General features: G+C 38.6%; 5 protein-coding genes across 6 annotated transcripts; 1 reads left to right on the top strand and 4 right to left on the bottom strand.

Annotated features, from left to right (window-relative positions):
• Positions 1–4,314: 4,314 nt before the first annotated feature.
• On the bottom strand, positions 4,315–6,423 carry Vta1 (vesicle trafficking 1). The gene is made up of 7 exons (XM_089843084.1): positions 6,285–6,423; positions 5,975–6,069; positions 5,733–5,860; positions 5,592–5,667; positions 5,384–5,507; positions 5,021–5,320; positions 4,315–4,848 (listed from the first exon to the last, which is right to left on the bottom strand). The coding sequence occupies exons 1-7, from the start codon at positions 6,385–6,387 to the stop codon at positions 4,700–4,702; spliced, it is 975 nt and encodes a 324-aa protein (XP_089699210.1). The 5' UTR covers positions 6,388–6,423; the 3' UTR covers positions 4,315–4,699.
• A 118-nt stretch (positions 6,424–6,541) lies between these two features.
• LOC149661548 (uncharacterized) lies at positions 6,542–7,547 on the bottom strand. Its single transcript, XM_089843079.1, has 2 exons — positions 7,192–7,547; positions 6,542–7,122 (listed from the first exon to the last, which is right to left on the bottom strand). Exons 1-2 carry the CDS (start codon positions 7,475–7,477, stop codon positions 6,626–6,628), a joined length of 783 nt encoding a protein of 260 aa, XP_089699205.1. The 5' UTR covers positions 7,478–7,547; the 3' UTR covers positions 6,542–6,625.
• Positions 7,363–9,235, bottom strand: LOC149661547 (uncharacterized). The gene is made up of 3 exons (XM_089843081.1): positions 8,599–9,235; positions 8,257–8,536; positions 7,363–7,512 (listed from the first exon to the last, which is right to left on the bottom strand). The coding sequence occupies exons 1-3, from the start codon at positions 8,882–8,884 to the stop codon at positions 7,506–7,508; spliced, it is 573 nt and encodes a 190-aa protein (XP_089699207.1). The 5' UTR covers positions 8,885–9,235; the 3' UTR covers positions 7,363–7,505.
• Positions 9,236–9,323: 88 nt separating this feature from the next.
• LOC149661546 (uncharacterized) lies at positions 9,324–10,897 on the bottom strand. Of its 2 annotated transcripts, none has more exons than XM_089843075.1 (3): positions 10,757–10,897; positions 9,858–10,686; positions 9,324–9,791 (listed from the first exon to the last, which is right to left on the bottom strand). In XM_089843075.1, exons 2-3 carry the CDS (start codon positions 10,673–10,675, stop codon positions 9,776–9,778), a joined length of 834 nt encoding a protein of 277 aa, XP_089699201.1. In that variant the 5' UTR covers positions 10,676–10,686; positions 10,757–10,897; the 3' UTR covers positions 9,324–9,775. The 2 variants fall into 2 exon arrangements, with proteins under 2 accessions (XP_089699201.1, XP_089699200.1); XM_089843074.1 differs by having other exon boundaries at positions 9,324–9,780.
• Positions 10,898–11,224: 327 nt separating this feature from the next.
• LOC149661545 (uncharacterized) lies at positions 11,225–13,492 on the top strand. Its single transcript, XM_089843080.1, has 2 exons — positions 11,225–11,325; positions 11,407–13,492. The coding sequence occupies exon 2, from the start codon at positions 12,478–12,480 to the stop codon at positions 13,249–13,251; it is 774 nt and encodes a 257-aa protein (XP_089699206.1). The 5' UTR covers positions 11,225–11,325; positions 11,407–12,477; the 3' UTR covers positions 13,252–13,492.
• The last annotated feature ends 1,192 nt before the right edge of the window (positions 13,493–14,684 follow it).

Genomic DNA, 14,684 nt, shown 5'->3' with positions numbered 1-14,684 from the left:
CCGCTAAAACACTGTACATAGGGACGAAATATTTCAACCCTGATTGGCCGTGATTCATTTAAACTTGGTTCGTTCTACCTGAGTAACCTGACGTAGAGGTGAGGGTGCCAAGTATATATATATACATACTGGGGGTCAAATAGGTCTGGAGATGTTTCGCCCTCGTTGACCATATGGCACGCGCACAGATTTTAACACCGCGTGGTACCGCACTCCTACAACGAAGAGCTCGATACGGCTGACGGATGTGGGAAAGTTGATTAGCTAACGGTGGCCGGGATTCGTGTTAACAAAAGAGCTAGGGACTTCGTAAATGTAATAACTTAAAAAATACGACGACACAATGAGTCGCTTTCATTCAAAATGAATCGACGCATCTGCTAATTGTCAAAAAACGGAATCCCCTCATTGCCCTTTTCGTTCTAGTTAGGTATTGATCTTAGTACCTTTTTTGTAACGCCGCAGTATTTATTTGTGCGTGTGACTGTGGCTTTTGATGCAGAATCCAGGTGTTATAACGCTGGGAATGAAACGCATTCGCTTATGGCTTATAAACGGTTTATCATAGAGTTTCTAAATGCTTGCCCTTCTTGGTTAATTAATAAATGGATTTTTGTGGGTTGATTGTTATGCTTAGAAAGAATAGGGCCAAAACTCTGAAACATAGAAAAGCCATTCCAGGACTCCAAAATGATACACTCTCTCTTCTTAATAAGTGCCTTTACTCGAGCCCAAATCTAGTACCCATGAAGTCAAAATTTGGAAGGGAAGTTACTCCCGGACTGTGGCACCGGTTGAAAAATCTGGGAAGAAATCCTTCTGCGTAGAGTTTGCAAGTTCTCTCCCCACTTGTTAAAGGAGTTTTCCTCCGCGGTCTAACCCGGTTTCTCCTTTCCATCAAAACTTGCAGAGGTTAACGGTAATAGTTAGTATAGGGCGCTGTCGGTTAGCTGTGGCATAGGGGCTAGCCACCACCCCTCTATGCATTGTAAAGGCGTTAGATAAGTGGCAATAGGTCGCAAGATGACTTGGTCCAATTAGCTAGCTGAACTTATTAATTATAGGAGATATAGAAATGGTAGGAAGTCGCTAAGAAAGATTTATTTTTTAAATCCATCGCCCTCTTGCAAAATGGCACACAGAAAAATATAACTATTCCTACCAAAAAAGTATACAGAAAGTTATACCTTTTGCTACTAGTATTTCATATATATCAACGGCTATATAATATGTATTACAGGATGAGCTATATAAGAAAAAAATCACTTCCTATAATATAGTCTAATTACTTCCCATAGCGGATGGGAAAGGTGGCTTATGGCGTACGCGTGCCACGGACTATCTTTCGCTTTCGCCTCGAGGCCAAGCGTGCACGCAGGATATATTATTCTACAACACCACCAACATCTGAGTATAGGAGGTGGCTTTCCACACGAGCGCTTTTCGTTTCCAAGTTTCTTCCGCCGAAAAATGAGCGCCAGATCGAAAAACTCTTCGACGCGAATCGGGACGAGTTCTTCCGGATCAACCCGAGCTAGCTAGCCTATACCGGAAGGAGTTAAAAACTCTCTTCATTTAACTCTCGAGACTTCTCTCGCGCACCCTGGCCATGCCATATCCTTTATTACTCCCTCATATTTCGCTTCAACCTCAGACTGCTCCTCCTGGTCCATAATGGACCCCCAAAAATCAGCGTGGCCTAGCTTTCCTCGTGCAGGACACGCGTTCCTAAGTACGGTGGTTTATGATAGAGACAGAAATATATTTTATTGAAGTTATGAATAACAAAGAAAGAGACTAAATAGACACATCCTACCCTTGATAATGACTTTGATAGCATACTGAATTAACTTAGATTTCGCAGAATATTTGAAATTAAAAAACTGATATAAATAATTAGTTCGGGAAAATGTATTGATTACATTGTGTTGATTTACTTCTGGCATTATTACTAGTAAAGAAAGAGTCACGGAAAAAAGTGTGGTAACAGCCTGCCTATGACGCGTCACGCGTGACCTGTAAATACCTTTAAAACCATATAAGGTTCATCCCACTACTTAAGAGTTACTTTGACTTAAATCCAAATGTACAATGGTACCACCACGAGAAACTAATCAAAGAATATTCAGAGTCCATAAAACCTAAACGAGGACCTATTAAAATAAGTTTGGATGCACCTCTCGGACTCTGACTCTTCTTGATTCGCGCGTTGTATCATGTCACCAAACGGGACTTAAGATGGGTACACGAGGAACTATAAGGGGGATATTCTGGGCCACATCTGCTCATCTCCTTTTAATCCCCGCGTTCATTTAACGCGTTTTACAATCGAAAGGACAAAAATCCTTTAGGAAAATGGGACTGATAGAGCTCTAGGAGGACCCGTTTCGCTAGTATAAGCCGGCCTGAACGTCCAACATTGTCCCATAGTTCGAAGCCGAACCGAACCGAAATGGAGACGAGAGATCGTAGAGAGGAGAGAAAGAGATGGATCCATCTAGGGAGTCGCTTTTTTATTCAGGCTGGATGGCCTTCCATAAAAGAATGGGTGTATTAGAGGCAGTAACGAGGCGGGAGAATCGTTTGAAGAGAGGTTAGTGACGAGTTAGTCCCCCGGGACTAAGAGATCCCTCTCTTGAAAGGATCCTCCTCCTACTCAGGGATGATAATATCCCAATATCACTCCCACACAATTGGCTGCCAAAAGACCCTCAAAGAACCGGAAGCCCCTGAAGAGAAGAGACCGCGAAAGTTGTAGTTGTTTGCCACAGCCATTTGGACTATTTTTCAGTTCCCCTTTTTGATATGATACTAAAGAATAGACCCTCAGACCATATAGAAGCACTCCTATCACTTGAATTATTTCCAAAGACGGTATTGTCAATATGTGATGGAAACAATGGTGTTTGTAAAGCTCGATGGTCATATGGTATCTATTTGATTCACGCCATTATCGCCAAGGACCAATTAATTAGTTACTTCCATTCATTAGCGCGCTCTTACCCACACCAATGTTCTTAAGTGACCAAACTATTTAGTATTAAAATTTGCCAAATAACGCTTCTTCATTTTGCAGGTTACGGGCTTCAAATTGTTCCAATATTATAAGCAAATTCAACACTAATAAAACCTAACGGTTAGATCAGGCTCGCGACGATTGACCGTAACTCGTAACTTGATCCACCTTTAGACGCCAATGATAATGTTATCAGCACCCTAGCACCCGCGAGTCCCGGACTGATTTTATGATGTTTGCCGCCTGTTCCCCATACTAATATGTCCCTGGGACGCCTTTACCATTTGTTAGTAAGTTACGCCAGTTACGCGCCAAAAAGGGAAAATGGTATTTTCTATTCTGTTCTATTCAGGAGAGGAACAGTGACCGGCTAGCCGACACGGTCCCCAAAGACTAAGTACTGGTTATAGACTTATAGGCAGATGCTATGCGGGGGGAAAAAACCTTTTAATGATAGTTTTTTGATAGAAAAAGATACCGATTCAAGATAAGATATTAAGAACCAAATAGGTGTCGGGCCCTTTTATAAAGGCGTCTATATTACGCGAGAACTGACGACAGTTCCGTCAGGCATTCGGAAACCTTATACCGTTATAGGCCTTTCTTTCGTCACGATGAATCGCGAGTAGCCATGGGTGACTGGAATTTCTAAAAGGGCGCGTAATGATAAAAATCAAAGGGACACTACTGCACTCAGGGCCAGAGAACACTGCAATAAGATTGTCCAGACATTTTTATTTTAAACTAGATATTTAACTTTAATTCTGGCCACTTTTGAAGCATGTTTTGTACAATAATTAAATAATTATAAGTAGATTTAAAAGAACTGGAGCGTGTGTATGAATTATACCAAGGCTTAGCTTCAGATTGAGACCATACGGTAACGGTTACCATATTGGGCCAGAGAAAAACAACAATAAGATTATCCGGACATTTTTATTTTAAACTAGATATTTAACTTTATTTTTGGTTACTTTTGAAGCATGTTTTGTACAATAATTAAAATATAATAAGTAGGTTTAAAGTAACTGGAGCCCTTGTGTATGAATGAGACCAAGGCTTCACGTTAGATTGAGATCATACCATATTGGGCCAGGGAACAAAGCAATTTTTATTTTAAACTAGATATTAAACTTTATTTCTGGTTACTTTAGAAGCATGTTTGTACAATAATTAAACAATTATAAGTAGATTTAACATAACTGGAGCGTCTGTGTATGAATTATACCAAGGCTTAGCTTCAGATCGAAACCATACCATATTGGGCCAGGGAACAAAGCAATAAGATTGTCCAAACATTTTTATTTTAAACTAGATATTAAACTTTATTTCTGGTTACTTTAGAAGCATATTTTGTACAATAATTAAACAATTATAAGTAGATTTAAAAGAACTGGAGCGTGTGTGTATGAATTATACCAAGGCTTAGCTTCAGATTGAGACCATATTGACTCTTTTACAACACAATGAGTATTGAGTTGTTGAGGCGATTTTCCAATCAATAATTATCATTATGTAAAATTTTTTGGAAACAATGATGCTGTTTTAGAGGAGTTTATTTAGGCTTATGGCAACAATTAGTTTTTTTTTTGAAGTTTTTTTTCCTTGTTTACTCCCAGTTGCATTTGAAAAATAATTTTTATGGAAAATAATAAAGGCTTGTAGCGGTTTTGACAGAATATTTTAGTCGGCTTTTCCAGTTTCTAAGAGTAATAAAGCTTTTTGCAGATTGTCAATAGCTGTAGGGATATCTTCATATTGAAGAGCACTTCCAGCAAATTTGCAAAATTTTTGAGCTTTAGTTAATTCCTCTGCGCTTAAACGAATACCATCTGAATGACAGATTGTATTATAGTTAGAGTGGACTTAGTGGATACCCCATGTCTGATAAATTCAAAAATTCCGCCAAGATATATTTTTTCCCATAGGGGTGGCGCTATAACGCCATCTATCGTGATTTCCCTGAAACTTAATCTAAATTAAAAATAATTAATTAAATCTTACTGGCAGCGGTTGGGCCATAGTTTATTTGAGAGGAACTAGGAGAAGCTTGATTAGAGCCACTAGGTGTTGAAGGAGGCGCATGAACCCCTGAAGTTGGTATTCCCAATGAACTAGGTATTGTATTGACTCCATTTGCATTCAGAGGCGGTGTGCTCGGTATATTAGGTTGGTAAGACTGAGGTATTGAGGGAAAAAAGGTTCCCGAAACACTTGGATTTGGTATATTAACATTTCTTGGATCACTTTGAGTAGTTATTCCAGGAATATTATTAGAAAATCCACCCTCGGAATCAAATTTTCCTGAAGACCACTTATTGGTTAAGTCACAAAAGGTTGTAACAACACCGGAATGATAATTATTACCCCCAAATTCATCAGTTTCTTCTCCATCTCCACTAATAGGGCCTGACTGTGGGGTAATTCCATTTTTAAGGCAGTTGTGGATATAAGTGGCTTTCCATTTAGCGTATTTTCTATGATGTAAAACCTTTTTACAAGTTTTCATAGTCAATAAAAGTCTATAAAATTTCCCCCAGTTTCCTTTGAAGTTTTAAGCAAAGAATACATCTACCTCATCAGTTAATTCACCAAAAGTTTGTAAAACATCGTATATGACACCAGCAGTAAAAAATGATTTTACAACATTTCTATTGAAAAGTTATTTCTTTAAGCATTAAGCTTATTTTTTTTGGCGTTCAATTGTTAGTTTTACTTGTTAAAATTTCCTTTACGATCCTCAGCATCAGCCCAAAGAAATAATTTCAAGGCATAAGTTTCAATGTGTGCTTGAGCGACAACTTCATTACTTATGGCTTCATTATCTTTGCTAGTTTTCTTTGCCTTAATGTTTATAGATATTTACAATAGGCTTATTATAAATCGGGGGTTACATTTAAAATATGCATCCCCATAAATTTAAGACCATTAATGGTCTAAGTATAAATGAAATCTTACAGTTTCAAGCCAATCCATAACAGCAGTTAAGAACTGAACACTTTCTTTTGACTTTCTGTCAATCTTTAAGGCGGCTTGTAGCGCGTATATACGACCTAATAAATACCAAAATTTGTTTCGGCCACAACGTTTCAAAATATTCACCATACAACAACCGAAACCAAAACCAACTCCTTACAGAAAACTGTAAACCTTAGTACGTCTTTACCCAACCCCATGCCAAGGCTTAGCTACATTTCGTTTTAAAGTACCCACCACTTCAGCTATTAATTCATTACATGAAATAAAATTAATTAAAAAGATGACTTACACCAATATGCGACAACTGGATCTCTATTATCATGTTCCAAAGCGATTTTCATGTAAGGTTGAACGGATTTTAAAATTGGAGGTGGTGTTGGTAGACCAGCCATTTTGAAATGTTTTGAAAACTCTTTATTTCTTTTATTTTATTTAAAGGGGGATAGACCAATCACAGAGAAGGAAATGGACCAATGGGATAGACACGATACAAATGTGGCGGGAATTACAAATTGTTATTAAGATAAAAAAAAAACGATTGTCAGATTTCGTTTAATTTTTCCTTTATTGTAAATTTTTCTAGGAAGTCTTTATGGTAATACAATTAGCAAGAGGTTAATAATGATGGGTTCACTTAGGTCCCATAAGAGCAAAGCCACCATCTACCAGGAGGTTACTTCCGGTTATAAAACTGGCCTCGTCAGACGCCAAAAAGGCAATAGGTTGAGCGACTTCAGAAGCCAAACCAACCCTACCCAAAGCGTGCTTGGGTGCCGCTGTATTCCAAATCTTGTCTTCTTCTTCCTTGTTGAAACCCAAATTTATATAAAGATCGGTATAGATGTATCCAGGATTGACAGAATTCACACGAACGCCTTCGGGACCCAATTGTAAAGCGAGAGATCTGGTCACGTGGTCTAAAGCGGCTTTAGAGAAACTGTACGCGGCTATGGTTGGATTGACTGTCTTGGCCACGACGCTAGAGACATTGACAATATTTCCTTTTGTCTTCTTCAAATGAGGAACGCTTAATTGTATCAGTCTTACAACAGATCTCACGTTTGTCTCCATAATTTCATCCAACTCGGTGATAGGGGCCGTCAGAACATCGGAGACCTTGACGATACCTGAAAATTTGAACTTATATGTTATACGATTTTGGAGTTGTAATAAATTTACGCCAACGCGTACGGTACCATGATTGTTGACTAAAATGTCTAGCTTCCCAAAATAATCTAATGTCTTATCCACCAAGGCCACTGCGTCTTCCTCGCGAGTCAAGTCTCCAATAACTAAAAGGACCTTGTCCTTGGGCAACCCCGCCTTGACGCATTCCTCCCGGGTTTTTTCCAATTTTTCCTTCTTCCTTCCACTAATGGCGACGAAAGCCCCCAAGGAGGCAAAATGAATGGCGGTAGCCGCTCCTATTCCAGAACTGGCACCTGTTACAATAGCCACTCGTCCAGCTAGCTTCTGTGACATATTTCAATCCGTTTCGAGCGCAAAGTAACTAACGTCTAAACTTGAATATTTGGAAAAGAGTGGCAATACCAAATGAGGGGTGTGATTAAAATATCTTATCGTTTCCTCGACCAAAGAGGGGCCCTCTTGAGGATATAACAGAAAGAGAGGGGGGAGCGATAAAACATTTGGTCGTCTACATTCGCGTGAAATTAAATATGAGCTGGTAGAGGCATAGAGTATAATTATACTCTTAGTCTAGCAATAAATTGGTTAGATTTTCAATTCAAGGACAACTTACGAGACCTCGCATTTTATATGGATCATATTTCTTGAATCTAATAGTTGGGAGAGAATATAAATTGACCAGATATAAAATAAGATCAAAATTGGCGAAAAAGTGCACTATTATACTGTATAAGACTACACTCTTAACACCAAAAAGCTGAGATGAAAAAAGTACTTAAAAAAATTACAATAATAGGTCACATGAAAACCAACAATTATGATTGTCATAATGTGTTATATTTTTCTATGAAGTGTTTACGGTAATACATTTAGCAAGAGAGTAATAATGCTGGGTTCATTTAGGTCCCATAAGAGCAAAACCACCATCTACCAGGAGATTACTTCCGGTTATGAAACTGGCTTCTTGGGACGCCAAAAAGGCGATAGGTTGAGCGACCTCAGAAGCCAAACCAACTCTACCCAAAGCGTGCTTGCGCGCTCCCAAATTCCAATTCATGGCGGCTTTGTCTTCTTTCAGACCCATATTTATATAAATATCGCTATAAATGTACCCAGGATTAACAGAATTCACACGAACGCCTTCGGGACCCAACTGTAACGCCAAGGCTTTGGTCAAATGGTCTATGACTGCTTTCGAGAAGCTATAGGCGGCGATGGTTGGATTGACCTTCTGGGCCACGACGCTAGAGACGTTGACAATATTTCCTTTGGTCTTCATCAAATGGGGGACGCTTAATTGCGTCAGTCTTAAAATAGATCTCACGTTAGTATCCATAATTTCATCGAAGTCGCTGATAGGGGCCGTCAGAACGTCGGAAACCTTGACGATACCTAAAATTTTGAAGCCCTATGATATATGACCTTGAAAAACGGTACGCCAAAGCGTAAGGTACCATGGTTGTTGACTAAGATGTCCAGTCTCCCAAAATATTCTACTATCTTATCCACCAAGGCTACTGCGTCTTTTTCGCGAGTCAAGTCTCCAATAACTAAAAGGACCTTGTCCTTGGGTAATCCCACCTTGACGCATTCCTCCCGGGTCTTTTCCAATTTTTCCTTCTTCCTTCCACTAATGGCGACAGAAGAACCCAAGGAAGCAAAATGAATGGCGGTCGCCGCTCCTATTCCGGAACTAGCTCCCGTTACTATAGCCACTAATCTCGCTAGCTTCTGTGACATGACTCAATCAGTGAGAGACTCTAAGCAACTAACGTCTTAATTTTGGAAAACTTAAATATTTGGGAAAAAATGAACGACGTGGCCTTATGTGCTAATTATGTTGTCAGCTCGACTGAAGATAAGAAATTCCATGAAGATAAACCTATAGAGCTGGTGGTGGATTTACTGGATTACTCCCATAGACGAGTCAAAAATGCAACGCCGATAATTTTTTTTCTCACACAAATGACTTTGATGATTAAGCTAATTCATATCTGTCACAAAGTTGTGTTTTCTGAATATCAATTAAGTCTAAGCACTATTTGATTAGGATTGTATAGCAAGAAATTCTTTACGGAGAACTCAACAGACCTCATAACATTTGAGGTTGAATTTTTTTAACGGATTATACAAAATGTCAGAGTGTGCATTGTTCAACGAGAAATAAAATAAATTAAGATTGGGCAACAAGTAAACTTTTATATAATGTTACAGTCACATATACAAACGACTGAGATTTAATATGAAATTGATTTAACATTAAGTTGAAACGATTATTGTAATTCAAGTCCAGCTATAAACAGGCTTCGTCATTGACCAACAAACAACCGGACCTCGGAGGTCAAACCGACTTTCGCAAAGACAATTACCAATGTCTCATAGCTAACACGAACAAAAGGGAAGGAGAGGAGAGATATACTAAGAAATGTAAGGATTTAACATAGGCCTAGAGTAAAATATATCACGAAACAGTTAACAAATAAGGGAACATTTTTAAAATACTTATCACATCGAATTATTAGACTTAAGAATTTAGTTAACGTTAAAGACATTGCGCTAAAGAATTTCTCCAATTAATAATTTCATCTACGAGACGAGGATAGACGTCGAGAGACTCGAATCCATCCTTGATTAATCTACTGACGAGCTAAAATTAGTACTGGTGCGTCAATGTAGTATTTAATATTGTGGTGTGATAAATGTCGGAGCTTACTCCCTAGGAACATTTGGTCCCATCAGATTGTAGCCGCCGTCTACCAACATAACGTTTCCAGTAATAAAACCAGCCATATCATTAGAAGCCAAGAAAGCGATGGCTTTAGCGACTTCTTCGGGTTTTCCAATTCGCCCGAGAGCGTGAACGGCTCTCATTGATTCCTGATAAGCCTCTATCTGTTCCGGTTCCATGTTTCCCGAGTTCAGATGCAGATTGGTCTCGATCAATCCGGGATTGACCGTATTGACCCTGACACCGGATGAACCCAACTCCAGGGCGGCGCTTCGACTGACGTGGTCCACGGCGCTTTTCGAGGCGCAGTAAGGATAAGAAAATACGAATGGCCTGACAGACAGAGAGGTCGAAACATTGACGATATTTCCATTGGTCTCCTTCAAGTGAGGAATCGCCAACTGCATCAAACGAAACAGGGATCTAAGATTCAAATTTAAGCCAGCGTCAAAATCCTCCATGGACGTTTCGACGAGATTAGGAGTCGTTTTCAATATTCCGGCGTTGTTAACGAGGACATCGAGGGATCCAAAATGGTCGATCGTTTCTTGGATAAGTCTTTCTCTGTCTTCTTCAACTGAAACGTCAGCGACAACTGCTAAGACCTTATCTTCGGGGCAACCGGCGGCAATGACATCCTCAACCGTCTTGTTGACCTTTTCTTCATTGCGTCCATTGACTACGACGTAACTACCGAGTGACGCAAAGTATACAGCAGCAGCCGCACCAATTCCTTGACTAGAACCAGTTATTAGCACCACTTTCTCCTTCAAGTCGGAAAACGGACCGTTTTCAGATGACATTCTTAGTATGTCTATAAGCAAACGCGTCAAAACTAGGGTCATGATTTATGACCCATTAACAACATATAGTAAATAACTCACCTTAAAAGTCCTTACAAATCGAAAACTGACGTATTTCTTGAACACCAAATTTTTTGGAAATCGAAGAGAATTCCTTCCGAAAAGCTTTCAACACTTGATTAACGCGATAAGAATTTATCGACCCTTTTGAACTGAGTCCTTAGAACTTTTTCACGAGACCAAACTCGATTCGGTTGTTAGGAGGAACGACAAATGTTTCGCGTGTTTATGAACCAAAACATATCCGAAATCAATAAGAGGCGTTCACGACTGTTACTAACTTTTAAGGCACACCAGAAACTCTAACTTTATGCGCAAAGTGTTTCTCCCTAGCGGTTGGTATTAAAAATGCCCTTGAAAAAGATGATTATCTAGTTTCACCGCCACAGTAACTGCTCACACATTCAGTCTCTAGATACAATTTGCATCTATTCGGACAAACATAAACTATAGCCTTGAAAAATCGTTTTTTAGACATAGTCCTTGAGAGACTTTCTTCCCCTATAATCCCACTGAAAGTCAGCTTATCCAAGGAATGTTAACACTCTAAAAGGCTCTACAAGTTCAAGAAGCGTCACGAACGGTTCGAGGTACAAGGGTTGATTAAATATAATTTTCTCTCCTTATCTATTCATCTTTTTACTAAACATGAAAAATGGTTGCCAATTAAGGTACTTGAAAACAACAACAACAAAAAAAACATTAGGAATGTTGTTTCTTCCACGGTTTGTTTAGCCAAAAATACTTGAAAACCTTTTTAAAACCACAAGAAATGACTTGAGAGTGTTGTCAGTTACCGTTGCCTACTGATTAAGTATTCTTATTCAGTAGGCAACGCAGTAAGATAAATATACTTTGGAATTGTTTCAAACTGAACCGCGCTAACAACCTGTTTGGAATCATGAGAAAGAGGGAACGAAGGTTCGATACATCTCCCTCACTCGCTTGCTTGAGATGAAAAACAAATTGGGAAAGTTTATAAAAATAATAGTTTTAGAAGGAAAGTAGCAGAAAAACGCGTACGTGAACGTGTAATACCCTAAACCTTCGGTACTTTCGTTTAGTTACGTCACAAGATCTTATAAGTATTATTTCACGAAAATTAAATGAAAGTTTAAAGTTCTAAGTCTAAAGTGTAGGACTTTCGTACATATTTCTATATTAATATCTCTAACTGCCTATTATTCGCTTCTCAAAATCAAATATCACATTCAATAAATAACAGAAAAATCAGTTATATTTTAATATTACAATTAAACTTTCGACTGCAAGTTTGAATATTGACCTATTTACTTGTACGATTTTAGTGCCTTGATTCAATGTCAAAGTTTCTAGGTCAATTATATTAGCGCGTATATACGAGGAAGTAAATTCCGAAGATAAAACGGGACCTAAATTTTCATAAAAAATAAACTTGAAAAAGAACAACAACAAGACTGATCGCTTAAGTTTCCAAATTATCGTCATCCATCGAAGTCGTTCGTTGAAATTACTCTAAACGTTTCAATAGCCAAAAACATTGCTAAAACAAAAAAAAAAGAGATAAAATCGCTTCAGAGTGTCGTTATTTAAATTGTCACGCGATAAAAGTATAATTACGAATAGATACTTAACGACCAAATTTCGAAAAGGTACAAAAACTAATCGTTTTCAAATTATCTACAAAATTACAAGGACGAAACGTTCAAGACTCTTTATTAGTCAAACTTTGAGTTTACTTATTCGTGAAGTAAGTCTCAAACATGCCGAACTTGTCAGGTAAAGTCGCTCTCATAACTGGTGCCAGTTCGGGTATCGGTGCTGCAACGGCTATCCATTTCGCATCTCTGGGAGCATCAGTGTCTCTTAATGGTCGAAATGAAGAGAATCTCAACAAAACTCTCGAAGAATGCGTCAAAAAGGGGCTACCCCGAGACAAACTTCTCGTGGTATTGGGAGACGTCAGCGAAGAGACCGTATGCGAGAGCATCATTCAAAAAACGGTGGATTATTTCGGTTCTCTTGATATCCTGATAAACAACGCCGGTTTTGCCAAAATAAGGCCCTTAGAGTACACCATAGCCACGGATTTTGACCAAGTCATCGCCACCAACTTGCGTGCTCCTTTGTTGCTGATTAGAAACGCCTCTCCTCACTTGAAGAAGAGCAAAGGTAACGTCATCAACGTTTCGAGTTTGTTGGGACAGTGTCCTTCTGTCTCAGCTTTCCCGTACGCCGCGGGAAAAGCTGGTTTGGATCATATGACCAAGTGCTTGGCGTTGGAGCTAGGGCCATCCGGTGTTAGGGTTAACTGCATCAGCCCGGGCTACGTTGATACCGCGATATTTTCAAAAACTGGGATGAATGATGAGCAACTGCAAGCATTCAAGGCTAAAGTTGCGCAAGGACATGTCCTCGGTAGAATGGCTGATCCTATCGAAATTGCTCAACCTATTGCCTTCTTGGCGTCCGATGAAGCCTCATTCATTACTGGAACCGTTATGCTGGCTGACGGTGGGTATTGCTTGAAAAATTAAAAACACCATCCCGTTGTTCGTGAAAAGATTACAACTGATTTTGGTTATGGTATTTGTCGGGGAAATTTTGAGGAGGATCGAAATAATAGGATCTGGACAATCAAAACAATTACAGATTCAATACCATTCTTCTGTTTTGGAATTTGGTATTTTTTTTTTTTCCTTCTATAACTTTCCACTTTCTTTATTTTATAAACGTGTACTTTAGTAAATTTTGAATAAAAGTCGTGATTTAAACTTATAGTTTCTATATTTTTATAATTATTAAGTAACCGTGACGCTATTACGCCGCTATTCGTCGAGAATTTTCGATTTCATTTTTTTCTTATCTAAAAACTAACGGACTTCCTCTGAATCTGAGAGATTTTCATTGAAACGTCAATCAAACCCAAAGCTAATTGCTACCCATTTTTATATAAACGGGTCCGGAGTCTATTTTCCGTGTTTTTTTGTCCAGTCGCTTTTGTTTAGTTGTTGAAGGACATTAGTAGTTAACCTTGAAAGACTTACGTCATCGTTCTTTAAAATGGTACGTGAGGAACCACCGCCAAGGCGCGCGAGTTTTATAAACATCGAGGGGTTCAACACTCGAGAGTATTACTTCTAAAACTTCGCGTCATACCTTTAGTTTAGTAGAATTACAACATCTAGACGTTGAGTGAATAGCCCCTCGAAAACGCGACCCTCTCTTTCCCTGCCCCCAAGACAAAAATTGTCAAATCATTAAAATTTCTTAAGGTGCTTGCGAAACAAACAAACTAAAATAATTTTCATTTATGAATAAGTAATGAAACGTATAAAATACAATATAACACGCTGACTTTGATAAGAAAAATTCAATATGGACATCTCTTCAATCGAGAACCTCTTGTTCACAGTATCAAGAACTCATATAAGAACTGAATAGATATCTTAGGTTTCATATTGTCGCTCTAGAAAAAAGCCCTTAGGACCCAATTCTATTTTGAGCGTTCTCAGTTCATGAATGGGTTCTTTCTAGTATTTATACTAAACCATGTAATTATTCTGTTGAAATGGGACATACACAAACCAAAAACCGCCATATCATTGTTTTAATATTAATGAATTAATACCAAACCATCGTTATCGTTTGGTAACCCTGGTACCCCGTGGTTCTAATGTTCCGCAACATGATTGAAAAGTTGAATTATTTTAAGATGCCTTCAAGAGGCTTAAATTCAGGTAAAAAATCCCATAGTCATCGTCTTGGGATTCCCACGCGAGTATTAGAATACAATCAAATGTCTCTATGACGTCGCAAAGGATAGATATCCTTGAATTTATAATGACTATAGATTCAGCGTTCATTTGCTTAGATAATGAACATTACATAAATACGCGAAATGTCTTTTGGAGGTAAATCATTTGGCGTTTGCTCTCCGCGACTTCATATTCCAGGAATCACCACTAAC

Source organism: Phalangium opilio, unplaced genomic scaffold (genome assembly GCF_054372755.1).
Source record: "Phalangium opilio isolate 3A_F unplaced genomic scaffold, DU_Popi_V2 ptg000070l_1, whole genome shotgun sequence".
NCBI lineage: Eukaryota > Metazoa > Arthropoda > Arachnida > Opiliones > Phalangiidae > Phalangium > Phalangium opilio.
The sequence above is the reverse complement of the archived record's forward strand: the minus strand, read 5'-3'. Positions and strand labels throughout refer to the sequence as shown.